Source organism: Syngnathus floridae, chromosome 8 (assembly GCF_059516105.1).
Source record: "Syngnathus floridae isolate MCC-2025c chromosome 8, RoL_Sflo_1.0, whole genome shotgun sequence".
Lineage (NCBI taxonomy): Eukaryota > Metazoa > Chordata > Actinopteri > Syngnathiformes > Syngnathidae > Syngnathus > Syngnathus floridae.
Genome location: NC_142420.1, coordinates 9,751,141 through 9,767,796, shown reverse-complemented (window position 1 = coordinate 9,767,796; position 16,656 = coordinate 9,751,141). Strand labels below are relative to the sequence as shown.

The 16,656-nt window shown below is 40.5% G+C and overlaps 2 protein-coding genes and 1 long non-coding RNA gene across 4 annotated transcripts; 2 read left to right on the top strand and 1 right to left on the bottom strand.

Moving 5' to 3' along the window:
- The first annotated feature begins 898 nt into the window (after positions 1 to 898).
- Positions 899 to 4,589, top strand: pou1f1 (POU class 1 homeobox 1). The gene is made up of 7 exons (XM_088383038.1): positions 899 to 1,219; positions 1,547 to 1,708; positions 1,824 to 1,922; positions 3,099 to 3,362; positions 3,611 to 3,775; positions 3,845 to 3,905; positions 3,979 to 4,589. The coding sequence occupies exons 1-7, from the start codon at positions 1,084 to 1,086 to the stop codon at positions 4,211 to 4,213; spliced, it is 1,122 nt and encodes a 373-aa protein (XP_088239164.1). The 5' UTR covers positions 899 to 1,083; the 3' UTR covers positions 4,214 to 4,589.
- Positions 4,590 to 5,523: 934 nt separating this feature from the next.
- On the bottom strand, positions 5,524 to 11,601 carry chmp2ba (charged multivesicular body protein 2Ba). The gene is made up of 6 exons (XM_088383559.1): positions 11,384 to 11,601; positions 9,607 to 9,698; positions 7,789 to 7,983; positions 7,391 to 7,493; positions 7,115 to 7,221; positions 5,524 to 6,665 (listed from the first exon to the last, which is right to left on the bottom strand). The coding sequence occupies exons 1-6, from the start codon at positions 11,418 to 11,420 to the stop codon at positions 6,543 to 6,545; spliced, it is 657 nt and encodes a 218-aa protein (XP_088239685.1). The 5' UTR covers positions 11,421 to 11,601; the 3' UTR covers positions 5,524 to 6,542.
- LOC148394444 (uncharacterized) lies at positions 10,403 to 15,872 on the top strand. Of its 2 annotated transcripts, XR_015859983.1 has the most exons (3): positions 10,403 to 10,551; positions 10,655 to 14,938; positions 15,018 to 15,872. It is a non-coding gene; the product is annotated as an uncharacterized LOC148394444 (long non-coding RNA). The 2 variants fall into 2 exon arrangements; XR_015859982.1 differs by having other exon boundaries at positions 10,403 to 14,938.
- Positions 15,873 to 16,656: the final 784 nt, after the last annotated feature.

The window sequence follows — 16,656 nt, the reverse complement described above, 5'->3', positions numbered from 1 at the left end:
TTTGTAATCATTCTCGATTTTGGCTTTGTCCAAATCATCACTATGTCAAATAGCAGGGAGCCATAATGCAGCGCTCCATTTTCATCCCTGGCTCTCACAAAGAAAATAGTGTCATAAGGTCACGGGTGCTCTGCTTGATGCCTCGTGCGTTGTGTGTGTGGAGAGGACCTTGTCAAGGAGAATATATCATGCTGAGAAAACAGCGGTGGAGAATTCCGAACAGGCAGAAAGTGGTAGCATTTTCTCTCTCGCCCGCTGTCAAAACATCAGACACTTGTCAGGGGGGGGCAGGCCAAACACCACTGAGGCATTCTGCTAAGTTAGGAAGGAGATGAAGAGCTCGAGTTGTGACATCTTCAACTGAGGGGATATCGAGCGAATGGCTTTGTGGAGTGGAGCATTGGAAACAATAATTCCTTCAACAGTGCTTCACTTTTTAAAATTGTAAATTGTTATTAAAATGTTTCCCAACCTTGATTGACCCAAGGCATGTTTTATGCAATCCGAAAAAATCTCACAAAACACCCCAACCAAAAAAAAAAAAAAAAATCACGAAATTCAAATCAAAGCAGGTATTTGTTATTTTGGACACCGCCGCCCTACGGCACAACAGACGAACCCTTTAATCAGAGGTGGGACGCAGCACTGGTGGCTAGAAAGCGAGGGTCGAGCGAGATCGGGTTTCTACACCGCTCTGTATCTTAATCCTGGATTTGGAGACCGGATAACACAAAGGCAGGTACGGAAAAACACAATAACAGAGGTGGCATGGGATTGGTAGCTGCTGGTTGATGTGAAAGAAGGGGCCTCCTGGGGTGGAGTGAGGACTAGTGGAAGCTCCTGGGGGGGTGTATAAATACCTGGAGGAGGATGCAAAGTCTCCAGGGGGTGACAGACGCTCACTTACCCGGTGATGGGATCGAGAAAAGACAAGCTCAGCTTTAATTTTGATGCAGCCCGCGACAGAAGTGAGGAACCCTGAAAAAGGTTGAGGGTTGAAAAATGCTGTGAGTGAAAATGAATTAATAAAGGGGGTGATGACTTAAGCAAAGTGGACCGTATCAGACGACGCAAAGAGGCCGAATGGCGTCTCAGATATTTGGTGGTGATGCTTTCTCGCCTCTGGCAGGAGATTCTCCTTTGCCAATTTTCATGCACCACAGCTCAGCCGGGGACTGCCTGCCAAGCACCTCCCACGGCCACAGCATGGTCTCTGCAGGTAAGTGGGCCTCCATCTGGATTACTAACATCATTTATTTACTACATTAATGGCTGGCACATTTCTTCTAGTACATAATTACGTGCTCTGACATAAAGGCTGAAATGGAGATAATGTCAAAACAGGCATCTGATCAAGCTAGTTCAGATGTGTTATTGCTTTCACAATGAGAATATTTTCTTCATTTTTAAACACTGTATGCATAAAAAAAGCCAATAAAGTGATGAATAATTTAATAAGAATAATTTGATTTTTGAATTTTAGTGAGTTTTTTTAAATACAAAAAATAATGATAATTCCTCGGTACTAATGTCGATTATTTTGTAGTGTCATCCGGGCTGTCCCTGGGTCAACCGTCCAAGCGTTCTCAAATGCAGCTCTCCGCAAGCTCCTTGGCAAACCCCCTGGGCAACAGCCCCCCAAGCCTCCATTACCCGGTCACACCATGTCATTACAGCAACCAGCAAGCCACCTATGGCATCATGGCAGGTAGGCAGGCTGCCATTATGCTCAGTTTTTCTTTCATCTGTGTTTTGCGTACCTCTCACTGTGTCATCTCAGTTATGATTGACATGTGACTGAAGGTGCCTTTCTTGCATAACAGCTCAGGAGATGCTTTCGGCGAGTATTTCTCAGACTTGTATCCTGCAAACGTGTGGCGTACCCCCGCCTAACATGGTGAGCGCTGCAAACTCGCTGCAAGGTAATCACACAGTTCCATCATTTCAACAAAAATGAAACTTCCTCATTTTGCCCGATTTGGAGTTTACAACTCTTGAAATCAACAATAAACTGCGCAATTAATATTAACTTGGCAGATTGAAAATACAATTGTTCAATTCCTTGTCCATTATAGACTTTTCTAACAACACACTTAAAAAGTTTTGGCTAACATAAAGGAAACATTTTTTGCTGCGGCTTTGATGAAACACCAACAACACGAAGGCTACTTTAGCCATATTACATAATTTCAATTTTTCTTTTACCCAATGTCCTTGACTAATGTTCCAAGCAGCGCATACAGTCGACAACAACTTTTTATTTTCACATTCCTCCCAGCAAGTATCAGTAAAGCGCACTTTACTTTTTTCAAACTCAAAAAGGCTTCAAAAATTGGAGGTGGAGTGTTAGGCTTCAAGAAGAGAAGAGCTCCTTTGGGAGTTGATGGAAACAAGAGAAAAGTTGAGCTGCAACATAAATTTTGAGATTTAGCTCACTCGGGAAAACATGGATGTGCGTATTTAGAATCCTGCTTTATATATTATGACCAAAAGAACAAAATGTTTGGTCCGTTTTTAACCATAGATTAGAAAATGAATGAGAAACATTGCCATAGCGAGCAAGCTAGCTAGTTAGCTAGCTAAGTTACATATTAAGGATACATTTCTATAGTTTCATTTCAGCATCTCAATATCTTGCATCAAACAGTTTGCTCAAGCAATATTTCATCATTCTGTCCACATACTACAAGATGGACACAGCAAGAGATGGAGGAAGTAGTCCTGATTTCCAAGTGTCTGACATGACTTGAAAAATGCAACGGTTGTTAGTTTGAGCCCAGGGGCTTTCTGGAGGCTGTCAAATGGATAAGACGAGAAAAATGTTGATGCCGTCACTGATGCAATATTGATCGAACGCCACCGTTGCTTGGTAATATTGATTACCTTTGAGGGGTGCCCATGCCGTCATCTTCAGATTTTAGATGGTCGACATGTTATCATTGACCGATTGACGGAATAGTATAATTTGATTCACTGCGTTATAAACGGGACGACGTTGATGATGCAACAATTTTAGAACCCATCTAAAGTCTCTACTCTTCATTTAATGTTCTGGTGACTAACAGAAATTTCCACACTTCTCATGTCCTTCCGTCCAGGTTCACTGACACCATGCTTGTACAAGTTTCCAGATCCCGGTTTAAGCGGCAGCTCCTGCGCATTAAGTCACGGTTTCTCATCGCTGCCCTCGGCTCTCCTTCTAACTGATGAGGCCCCTGGGGGCCCCGCTGTGGGCGAGATGAAAGTTAACATCCAGAAGAAGAGCATCCGGGAGCTGGAAGACACCCCCGCTATGGACTCCCCCCAGATACAAGAGCTGGAGATGTTTGCCAATGACTTTAAGATAAGGAGGATCAAACTTGGTGAGAATTGGGATGGAAATGCCACGCCCACTTTCATTTACTACGTTTGTAACTTGCCATTAATATATTCAAGCCACACACAGACACAAAGAAGACTTTTACAACTACTGTAAGTGACTTAGTAAGCTGCAGTAATATTTTCATTGGTAAGAAACCGGAGAGCAGTATTGCTGTTGTCTGTCTACATGTTGCTGCACCGTTTGTGTTCTATGACTTAGTGTTGTTTTAAGATTGCTTCCTTTAACTAGGCTACACTCAAACCAACGTGGGCGAGGCACTCGCCGCCGTGCACGGTTCAGAATTCAGTCAGACCACAATCTGCCGCTTTGAAAATCTGCAGCTGAGCTTCAAGAACGCCTGCAAACTGAAGGCCATTCTTGCCAAATGGTTGGATGAAGCTGAGCTCGCTCGAGGTGAACCAGTCGCCAATTTCTCCCATCTTTGAAGTCTCTAATTCACCTTCCTCTCACATCTCCTTTCAGCTCTGAACAATGATAAAATTGGAATGAATGAGCGAAAGAGGAAAAGGAGAACAACTATCAGGTATTTTCTTTTTAATCTGCCTTGTCACTGCAGCTATTAAGGTTTTTTATTCTCTGCTTGCTCCTCAATTCAGCCTGGGAGCTAAGGAGGCTCTCGAGCACAGCTTTGTGGAAAAAAGTAAACCATCTTCCCAGGAAATAGCCCGGATAGCTAAAGGCCTTCACCTGGAGAAGGAAGTGGTCCGAGTGTGGTTCTGTAACAGGCGCCAGAGGGAGAAACGAGTCAAAACCAGCCTCAGCTCCTGCTTGGCCAAATTGAGTACAAACTGCTTAGGCCAGATGAGTAAAACACATCGGTCGATGATATAAATCATGGATGAACTCATAATATTTTGCTTTATATTGAGTGTGTTTTGCCTGTAACCAAGCAAAATTAATGTTTTTTGTTGTTGTTTTAGCACAAAAGGTGTGGGTGGCTCAACAGAAAAGAGAAAGGAAAAAAAATCTCATTCTTATAGCATCAAGAATTGTAATTCACATTGTCTTACTATTTGTTTGCGAGTTGAGGTGCAATTTTTATTTCCCTAATTAGACTTACAGTAGTTGTACTGCACATTATTTATATTCAGATGTAATATATGATATTGTTTAGTATATTTAAGGTCATTGGAGTGTGTTAACTCCACAAGTTGCTGTACTGCAAACTTGTGCCTGACAGGAAACAATAAAAGGACCTAAAAAATTAGCTTTGGTGTCAAATTGGTGAAGTCATACATTGTAATTCATAATTACAGCCAGAGGATATTTACCAAACTTACAGTTATTTTACGGAACTGATGTGAAGTCAGGTCACACATGTTTAAAATACGTTCACGTTAAATCCAGCTAAATGGGACAACTCCGTCCCCTGCCGTTATACAGTTGTCACTGCATGAGTAACAATTTTATTTTTCGGCTGTCTTACAATAATTAGAATCATACTGTAATTATTGTCTTTTCTTCTGAAAGCGGATGTGGATACAGTTTATAAGGAATAAACCTGTCACAACCCCAAAACTTTAGAACTTTACAAAGAGCCAAATCATACACATGGGCACACATCAGCCCATCCCTTCCACTTCCACACACACCTCTGCTCAGTCAAATTTATTGACTCCTACAGTACTAAGACCACAGGCCAGTCATTTTCAACGATGAACATTGCGTGCACTGTCTCTCAAAATTCAGTCCCTTTTGGAAAATCGTTATCGGTGTTAGCATGGAGTGAGCTGAAGTGGCGCTGAAGATTTGAAGGTTTCAAATGCGCTATTGACGTCTGACATATCAGGCAGAATGGCTTGCCATTACGTTCAACATTTTTTTTAAAAACTTTCCCACTGTTAAAAACCTCCTGTGTTCATCTTCTTGTTTTCGTTTAGCTGTGATTTTCCCCCTGCCATTTTGAGCGAAATTGACACTAATTGGTTTGCCCCTCCTGCTTTGTGGAATTTTACCTCATGCGCATGCGCGTTTGACGAAAATACCATATTGAACTCAAGCGAAGCGAACACGCACAAAAAAAAAACACAAACACAAATGTTGATATGAACGTAAAAGAGATGCATGCAGGCCTGAGCTACACAATACATAAAGCTAACCCCATATTTCTATTTTATCCCTCAAAGCAAAGCACCAAAAAATTGTACCAGAAGAAATTTTATTACTTATAAAATCCCATTTACACAGTCCAGTAATTAAGGAAACAAGTGCACATACACACAAAATAAAACAACCTCCCAAGCAATCGAAAGTTCAAAGATGTTTATAAATGTATGACTGAATTATTAAACTAGTTTGTTGTGCATGTGAGATACATGCAAAAAAAAAAATCTAGGGAAACGTAACAAAGCAAAAAAATGCCCTAAGAGAAGAGAAATGTTTCCGTGTTCCTCCTGGTCACTCGAAGATCAGAATGAGCAGGAACACCTCTGTTATCACAGTGACAATCTCTTTGCAGTGTGTGTGTGTGTGTTTTGGACAACAGGCAGCTCGTCAAAAAAAACAAAAAAAAAACAATGAAAATGCATAACAGCACAGCAGCTAAAAGGGAAGCGAGATGGCAGGACAGGCGGCAACCTGCAATCCCTGAAGAACTTGTGTGATTTATACAAGAAGATAAAGACCAACCAAGAGAACCTCCCCCTCCTAAAAAAAACTCCTCAATTAGCATGGAATGCTCTACAGCAACATCTTCAGTTCGTACCAGTAGTCAGAAGTGTCACAATCTGTACAGAGTTGATTCACCAATTACTTTAATATGAAGCTGAGGTTTCAACCTGTGAGGCTTCACTCATTGTGTGCATTTTACACTCCCAAAAAAGGAATACGACTAATTGGAAGCAAAGACATATGTATTGAATGATTTTGTATAGAGTCAAGTTTCAGCAAAGATAGAAGAGGATTTGCATAAGTATGCGCTGCAGCCCTTCCGAAGAAAACGAGCTGCACTGTAAACAAGAGTGCAGGTGGCATCCGGCTTTTTTCCAGTCGAGCGCAGATCGTTCAGCCACCTCTCTAATGTCGTAATAAATATTTGAGCAGAAGTAGAGCAATCGACAAGACGGTGAAATGTCTGTCGATGCGTGTCAGTGTGTGTGTAACCATTTAACCTGTGTCAAAGTCAGTGCGCCAGTCGCCGTATGAAAGAGATCAGAAGCTGTTAGTCCACGCCGAGGGCGCGGAGCTGTCTCTCGATTTCATCGTCAGACATGGTAGGTTGTTTGGACGAGGCGGCGGCGGCGGCACCGGGGGTGTTCTTTCCTGCAGTCGGAGCTCGGACCATCTGCGCACACACAAATGGAGACACAGAAACTGAAAACATGCTTACTGGCAGCTTTTCCTGTCCGGCGGGTGCAATTAACGACATGTCATGATTTCTTATCTACTTAACAATTCTGAGGCAGCTTGGGAAATTCATGTCCCCTCCCGGTCTACAGCTGTGCTCCTGCTTATTGCACAATAATGGCTAAGGAGCTGCAATACCTTTTACAACCGCTGGAGGGAGCCCGACGCATGGCTCAGCTCCACCATGCAGTAGCTATTTTTAATATTTCATTATTTGGAATCTCAAAAATTCCCCAGTTTAACATCACATTTGAATCTATGGGCAAAAAAAGGTCAGATAAAAGGATGTCTTTGTTACACAGTCCCATCATTTAACTGTATCAAAATTTGCTTGAGTGAAATATCACTTTGGACAGCCACTAAGACGCTCACTCTGGAGCTGCTTACCTTTCCTGAGATCTCAATACCGATCTCATCCAGAACTTGGTTGACAATGTCCTGAGATTCCTCTTCATCTCCAGACTCATCCAAGAAGTCATCCAAGGTATCGTTTACTAAAACGAGAAGGACGTGGACAATGACGTCTTTTAGTTGAGACAATGAATTTTACTCACAGTTTGTAATTTGGGGAATGCAAGCACATTTTTTTTGTGCTCAAGCGGGCAGCATTTGAATTTCAGCCCCCTGTGTTTAATATTTTTCCCATGTGTGCATTGCCCTTACTCATCTCCTCCGTCATGTCCATCTTCATGTTCTCCTTTTGGAAATCTTGCATCATCTGCATCGTCTTCTGAGGATCCATCTTTTTGTTGATGGCTTGCATTGTCTGCAGATATTATTCACAATGGCCTTTTAGTTCAAAATGTGTGGCGTCGCAAATCCAGTGCTGGTGACTAACTAACTCCACTTGATGCAAACACTCAACCAATTCACGATCACGCCTCATTAATTGGAGGGCTTAATTATAGCTGACCTGTGTGTTTACAATGGTTTGACTTGGAAATGAGCGAATGGCTTCTGGGCTTTTTGTTTCCTTCGCGCTTCATTGGCAAAGCTGCGATTCGGCTTCACAGAATTCACACTTTGATATGATTTCTAAGGTGTCATGTTGAGGAGAATACCTTTGCGGTGGAAGACATGGCCCCGGCCATCTTCATTTGGGAGTTCATGAGCTTGGTCTGCGTATTCATGGAGGTGACTTTGGAGCTGACAGCGTACGTGCGGTTCTTCTGTTTCCTCAGCTGGACCAACTGCTTAGCAAGGATTTTAAGTGCCTCCCGGTTGCCACTCTTGGCCATTTTTTTAATCTCTGCTTCCTGGAGAATTGAAGCGGAAAATGTCGCCAGTCATCATCTTGTAGTAACAATCATCCATCTCCAATGCAAGCAATTCATCAACCTGAAGTCCATTTCCACACGACCAAGAATTGATAAACCAACAAAGATACCCACAGAGCTCCCAAGAGAATCACTCTGTGTACAAATATAGACATTAGAACCAAAGCCAATATGGTTGAGGCCACATTCAGTGGCAAGCAAATGCAGGCTTTTAGCTTTGGTAAACATCTGAATATACGTTACCGCCCACAGGCATGGAGCTTGTGGGTGTACACTTCCCAGGAGACAACAGAGAAGCTCCGGGTTAAGAGGAAGCAAGCCGAGCCTCTGAACATCCTTGTTTATTTCATGTGTGCGCGCTGTAAGCATCTTTATCGGAAATAATTAATTATTCATGACTAGAACTTGGCTCACCCGGGCACCACACTATGTGCTGCATTAGTGTCAGACCTGCTGTGCAAAAATAAAATTTGGAGTGAGGAGTACAGAGGCAGACGGTGATTATCGTAATGTCTGCTCTGCAGCATCCATTTCAAACAAATACAGTTGTAGTGAATGGAAATGTCGCGGAGGCTTGGCCAACAACTGTCAGGCTGAAAGGGAGACAGATGCCTGAAGAGCGGCTGGACAATGTCTTGCTGCCACGGTCAATTTGCTCAAGCTTATGCAGGACAACCTTTAAGATAAACTGAACCAAAACTGAAAATGATATGAAGTAAAACCATAAATTATTTCACATCTATTCTTCCTTTTTTAATATAATATAATATAATATAATATAAAATAATATAATATAATATAATATAATATAATATAATATAATATAATATAATATAATATAATATAATATAACGTAACATAACGTAACGTAATATAATATAATATAATATAATATAATATAATATAATATAATATAATATAATATAATATAATATAATATAATATAATATAATATAATATAATATAAATACATTTTCTACAACAGCCTGATTTAGTGGGCTCCACCTACAGGAAAAACTTAAATTAAAAATGTTATTCCATTCAGGGGGGAAATAGATTTTGCAATTTGAACTTTTTTGCTGAAGAAAGTGCAAGAGTATGCAAGTACTCCGGGCTAAACTGCAAATGTAGGTCATATCCACCTCTTAGCACCAAGTTTCTCCTATTCGGAACATGCCACTGAGGTTCAAAAACTCCCATAATTAGCGCAAATGTGAAATTAAAACCTTGTCCTCCCCGGAGGAGGTAATTATGTCCCGTATGATATTACTTAATACAACAGAGGCGAGACTATGCGATTTGTTTCTTTCATCTGGCAGCGAGAAGAAACCTTGTGTGTTTTTTGTGCAAACACACGAATGTGGATATGAGATGAAGAGAACCGGTTGCATGTTTTGCCTGTGGCAAAGCCACCGTGGCAGATCCATCATGTCTATTAATTGAGATCCATTAGTCTGACAGACATAATCCCTGCAGTGGAAAATGTCCCTGCATGTCTAGAAAGTAAGGAAGGGGGTCATGGTAGGATTTGATGCAAGATGTCGGAATAATTGCAAAAAGAAAAAATCAAGCTCCCTATTTTTGTGCATGTTGGAGTCTCACCAATTGCTTCTCTTGCCTCTCCAGAGCTGTTCTGTCTCTTGTGATCTGTCTCTGGGTGCCGCGTAACTCTCTCGACTGTTCCTTGATGACATCTTAGGGAAGACAGAAAAAAAAAAATTGAAGTTATTTTAATAGTGAGCAGCGTGTCCGTGCTTCCCACCACGCGCCAGACAGCTCATATTGCTACTTAGTCAGCTTTCTGACTCCCACGCTATCGCTAAGTGGTATCATGTGCGATAATGCATGAGCATAAATCAACACACGATTTGAGTAAGCAAGCCAATAGCGTGCGCTAACACGCACTTAAAACCTCAGTACAAATATAAATATTTTTCTATTTATTCATTTCCTAAAAAAAAAAAAAAAAATTCAATACAAATAAATGTCCAAAATAGATACAATACAGTAAAAAAAAAATCTATAAATGAAAAGTAAATGTATTCACATCCCTAAAATAAAAAATATTTTTAAATATACATCCATGTTCTACAAGAGTTGTTTCTGTTACGCTCCTTTAAATCATCGGAAGAAAAAAAGGAAAAATGTAGGATGGGTAGAGTAGAGACTTCGACGAGCTCCTATGTGAGAAAAAGGGGAGGGGGATTTCCAGAAGCGACAAGAAATCCGTTTTATGGAACACAAAGTTCTCTTGGATTCGATGGATCCACGTCACGTCGCGTTGGACCACTTGTGAGAGCCAAACGTGAATACGTACAAAGTGACGCAGCGAGTACGTATTCGAGTGGGAGGGATATCGTCCGACAAATACAAGTGATCAACCCCCCCAACCTTTATTTTTCCAATCACCTAATAACCACAATGCAATTTCAACCCAAGGCTAAATAAAATTGATGCGAGACAAGAGCAAGTAAGGAACACTTGGTGGATTTTGCCCAAGTGGAATCTCAGAAGATGCGATATTGGCTTGCTAACACCAAGACGATGGTAAGAACCAAATGTGGATGAGTGAAATTAGGATGAGGAGAAGGTCGGTCGCCTTAACATGCAATTTTGTGTTTTTCTCCCTTTTTTTTTTTTCAACAAAAAGATCTAGTACAGTGTACATCAAGATGTATATGCCATTTGTTCTGCCATCCTCATCTTTCCCTCTACATAATCACAATTAACTATGGATTGAATTATTAATTATTTTTGATAGTGGCTGCCTTTTGACCTTGTCATGCTTGATTATCAGCCTGAGGAAAATACTTTGGAAATTGAGAGACCACTCAGAATTTTGACAACTCTATATATAATCAACTGAGCTATTTTTTCAACGCTGTACAGACTAAAATATATTCATAATAGCAGACGTCAGATAGATTGATTGATATCGGTCAACATCGATCGATATCGACCGACTAACAAACATCTGTTTAATATAATTTCAAGTGAAACATTAATGTGAAAGTTGTAAGGTTAACCAAACGGTGTTCTATTTACAAATCGCGAGAAGACCAATTTATTCATAGTTTACATTGAATAGTACATTTTGACATTTTTCAGGCTTTTTAAATACACCCTAAAATTTAAATACACCCTAAAATGACATTCGTAGCTATTTCTGCACGACCATTATTATCTTCCAAATGTAAATTTCATGGAAACTACTGATACAATGCTGAGAGTGACAATGAGTCCAGTGACTCATGGAACATCTGAAACAAGTCAAACGGGTTCAAGTGGAAGCCGAACTTATGAGGTATGGACGCAACACTGATACAGTCTCGGGCTAACAACACAACTTAGCTTAGCTTGTGCCCCAAAACAAACTTACCGTCGACAGTCTTCTTCTTCTTGAAAAGGGAAGCCATCGTTCTGCCTTTATACAGACTGTTATATAAAATATGAAGGTTATAGAGACAAACTAAAACGACTCCGGGCGTAACTCAGTACGGTGTTTGATGGAGCGATCGACCGGTAGGTTAGTTTAGCAGCGTCGGCGTCTTCCTGGTTGACTTTCTGTTGTCGGGTTGTTCCTCTCTCAGCTGACTGACTGGCTCGACCGCCTTGTGTGACGTCATGAAAACGCTCCTCGTGCTGCCTTCACGTGTACTCGTGAAACATGAAAAATAGTCTGAAAATAGAAAAAAAATAGACCCCTTCTTGTTTTCATAAAAATGATTAAATCGTGTCTGTTTGATTATATGAACAGACTCATAGGTGCAAAAGAGAGATGTCGTTTCAAGCAAATCAGCGTAAACCTTACAAAAACACACAAAAAATACTAATAAAACAATATTTCCTGGATTACATCATGTCATGAAGGCAGCATCCAAATTAAAGACCTCAAAAACATAAAATATGACTTTACAAAGAAAATAAATCTCCGTTTTGATTGACAACGTCAGAAATTTAATTTTACAATTACAACCAACATTAATCTCTAATGAATAACAAAATGAATACAACATCAGGACCAAAGTAATGAAGCAACCAACTGCTCTTTTACACACACAAAAGAAATGTCTGGTGCCTCATTTTGCTTGCCAAGGATGCTAATCTGAGCTTCAAGATTTAGCTCAGTGGTCTGGACAATGTCTTGAGATCCAAGGCTTAAATTTCTATTTTTATCCTTTAAACTCTTCCATAGTCTCAGAAAAAAACTCTTAAAGTTTGTCATACAAATGGTTGGTTCAACAACTCAATATTATACATCACTTACAGGATGCAATTTGCATTTAATTCTAAAAGATTGGACTTTTCAGTACCTTGTTTTTCTTTACTTCATTTAAATGTGCATGATGCATGAGTCATGACAAAAATGGAACTGGTTTTAAGACAACAACAACAGAGTTGCTGCTGGTGAACTAAAAACAACAGCAGCAAAAAGCAATAAAAAAAAAAATCTCCACAACTCCTCACAGTATCAAAGCATGTTCTCTCAAATTCCTTCCATAACTCATCATCCCAAGGGACGGGGGGGCTTCCCTTCCCTTCTATTGTGTATTCATATTGTCTTATTTCATATTGATGCTGAGGGGAACTTTATGGGGCGAGGTGGGACTCATGAACCATAACCAACCCAATTTAGTGCATGTGTGTGCCGGTGTTAGTGCCGTGGGTGGCAGACATGGTGGGAGATGCCCAATTGTGGCTGGAGGAGAGAAGAGAAGGGAAGAGGTGACTTTGGAAGGGAGGAGGAGGGGAGGGTGCATAGCCCACAGCTCTTCTATCTCCGAGGAGAGATGTGCAGAGGCATGTCGTCCTGAGGCGTAGTTCTTGTTAAGGTTATTAGGGAAGATGTTTGCCACTAATCACTTGAGGACTACGGGGACCCCCACCCCACCCCTCCACTAAATAGGGCTCATCATCATCGGGCCTCAGTGGTGAGAAATCTGGCCCCGAGCATTTAGGACTCCTTCAGGTATACAAACTCTGAATTTGTCATATGCAAAATCTTTTTTTTTTTTTTTTGGTCATATCAATAATGGCAAAAATCATAATATCTTCCAGTTCTGTCTATATAATTTCAGTTAAGAATCAGCAATGGCTTCTAAATAAATAAATAAATAAATAAATAAATGGTCTTACCTTATCTTAGTTTATCGCAAAGTGGTTAATTTATCTTTATTTTTGTTGAAATGTCACTTAAACTTTGCCTGCACAGTGAATAAAAATTCCACGACACATCTATTTGGAATTTGAACAAATATAATGCATTAATTGTTTTGAAATATTATGAACTTGGAAGTCAACCAGCATTACTGAACAAACATGTTCAACTTTGGAGGTTCCATTATATTTTAATGTCCTTGAAAATGAAAATTGGTCCCCATCAGGGCACTGTGAGGACGCGCTTTGACGGAAAAACAAAGAAATAGTTTAATCTCTTTTATTATCTTCTATCGCTACAATAGCTTTATTCCCAATTTGCCTCTATCAACTCTTATCTAGTATCACTTTCTTCCTCCACTTCTCCTGTCTAACATTTAGCCTCAGGCAAAATGTAATGTTAAAAAGCACCACACAGAGAGTGGAGAGACTTTCATGTGTGAAATGAGAAACCCTACCCTGAACAATCCGCGGGAGTCGCAGCCATAAAATGCACCGAGCTATTCAGCTTTAAGGTATTATTGAACAAATCGCTTGAATCCCCTCACTTGACATCCGTGACGTTGCTGTAGGCTGATAACAACTGTGTTTTCCCCTTTCCTGTCCAGATAAACCAACTTATGGACCACTGATGAGAGCGATGGGTGGTGATTTATGCAAGTGAAACCTAGGAGTCCACAAAAAACCCCTCAAAAATTCTTTGTAGTGGTTTGACATTGTTTTTCCTCGTTTTGTGACTGTGTCGTTTATAGAACATCAAGGGAAAAGAGAAAAAAGGAAAAAAAAATCCAGATTGAGCTGGCAGTGTAAAATGTTATTGCGATATGTGCCATCCCCCTACAATCCTGCAAAAAAAATAAAAATATAAAAAAATATAAATTCTGATTAACTCATTCACTGCCAATGACTTCAAATATTCATTTTAACTGGGATGGCAGTGAATGAGTTAAAATAATATTTTTAATTGTGGTTTAATTGCAATGTCTAATGTTACAAAATAAAGTAATACAAACAAAATACAACAACAGAAAAATACAACACTGATTTGATTTCATTGCATTGTAGGTGTGCCTAATATTGTGACCATCTGACTAAAACAACAAAACATTCCTTTTATATCTGTGTTGTCATGCAATGGAATTTCAACTATATACTTTCTCAGGGGGCCTCGGGGTGGATATCGACAGACATAAATCCCAACTTGTTGTATAATAAGACCTCATCTATGTCTATTTTTTTGAAGCATTCCCGTGTCCCTGCCATGTAACAAGTCTGAAATATGTCTGTATGCAAAACGGAGCAACGAGGGGGAGGCTGGGGATTTTGCTGCTGTCTGATGGATGAATCCAACAAAGATCTCAAACAGACAACATGAGGTAGAAATTAAATAAATGTGAGTTGGACCACAATGGAATGTCACATAAAAAGGGAGGGCTAATTGAAGAACATGTGGGGGGGACTGATTGAAACAAGAACTGCGACTCATAGACTCGATTCTTGGGACATCTGGAACCCAGCAGGCGGCCAAAAGGAGTGATCAGCGAGAAGATGGCGAAGGCTACAGGGAGGGCAATAAATCGAGCGAGTGACTCCACTCGTGGGACGACTCCTGCCACAAAACAACATCGGGGAATTGTGGGTAATAAGAGATTATTCCCCCCCCCCTGGAGTGCTCGCTCATCATCATCATCATCATCCCCCCCGACTCGCAAGCCCAGAAATATTGCGCAGGTGCACTTGGACCACACACGCACTCGACAAGCAGATGGTTTTGCGAGTAAGGTCACGCCGCCAACATGCTGCTGGCGCCAATTTTGGATGTCACAAGCTCCAATGATGTTGCCTTTTATCCACAGGTCCATTTTGCCCAAGGAGGCCAATCTGTGTGTGGACATGCATTAAAAGCATCTCTCCTAAGGCTATGAGCAGCCATCTTCATCCACAAGCCAGGCTGGAGATGTTAGGCTGGTGGTCCCAGCAGGAGTTCGACTCAGACGCCGCATCAGCATAAGGGAATTTAAGTCATTATGATTGGAAGGGCAACAGAGGACACTCTCCAAATGAAGGTGAAGGTTTACAGTAGTTGGAGGGTGTTAATACATTAAATGCTTGATATCATTAGTCAAACACAAAATTGGTGTCGTGGTTTTAAAATGTAAAAAATATAGTTATAATATAAAATATAGTCCCCTTTGTGTCTTTTTCCCACAGGAGTGACTTTTGTCTGCAAGTAAATTGCAGAGGTATTTTTTTTTATGCTTTAATTTCATGCATATCCGATACACAAATTTATTTATTTTGTTTTCCGAATGCAGTGCGAATTTTTACATTAAATGCATGTCAAACCCGTATTTAACTCCAAGCCCGTATCTGTCATTGGATGAATTCCCCTCGGTGAAAATGACCCCTGCATTTGAGTCTTCATCATCTCATTAACTTTTAGCCAGCAGCCAGGGCGGCTTCATTATCTTCACACATGCAGAATGAGCGGCAAAAGTGGAGGATGGACTAAGTAATTATGTGCTTTTAAAGCAAGGTTAGCATTGAGACTCTGAGGGAATATCCAATATCTTCAACTCACTTTCTTCAGAGCACTCACGTTCACAATGGCGGCCGGGCCCGGCGCCCTTTGTTGTCTTTGCAATCAAAACTCTCATTACCATTCAAGAGATTTCCATTAATGACATTATTAAAGAGTGAGATAATGAAAACAGGGAAGCATGGCGTTTGTGTTGTACACAAAGAAAGACTCAATTTCCATTAATGATCAAATGAGTCTGTTTCTCATTAAACTGCGACCACATTGCAAATAAGCTAATTTCGTTGATTTTGACACGAATAAGCAAGTTGTTGACACATAATGGTGCTGTTTATCCTGTTAGAAGGTCTTTTAGAATGATAATGAGGAATTAAAAGCCATACCATGGACTTGAAGAAAAAAATAGTCTATCCAGGGAAAGAATGATAACGATTCTAGCTAAGATATTCCTGATTCTGCATTTTCATATACAAGCAGTCAGCATCATCTCACACCTGCTTCATCAAGACTGGAGGATAGATTTTTAATTAAACATCTTAATTAGCCACAAAACTGACTCTCTCTTTGCACCTTACAGCTCCTTCAGTCAGTATTTTTTTTTTTTTTTGCAGCTCATACTGCTTCAAGGACATCTCCAAACTCAAAACATCATCACAACAGAATGTGCTTCTGAAATGCGTCTCGCTCGTAAAATCGTCTTTAGATCCAAAGCACCAAAGGTTCTTCCGTTATTCCTTTAGGGCTTAGGATCGGAAAAAGCAAACAATTCCAAAACTTCATAGTAATTTCTGTCGTTTTCTTCCCCTTCCCCTTCAAAACATCTTCTAATAATCATCAGTGTGCCTCATTAAGGCAAAGTGGAGAGGCGGCACGAGCGGCTCCAGATGTTTGGTGGAAAACCCCCGAGGTCGAGTGTCTGACACAAGCAATTCATGTGTGTCTGTGCTGCTGTAATG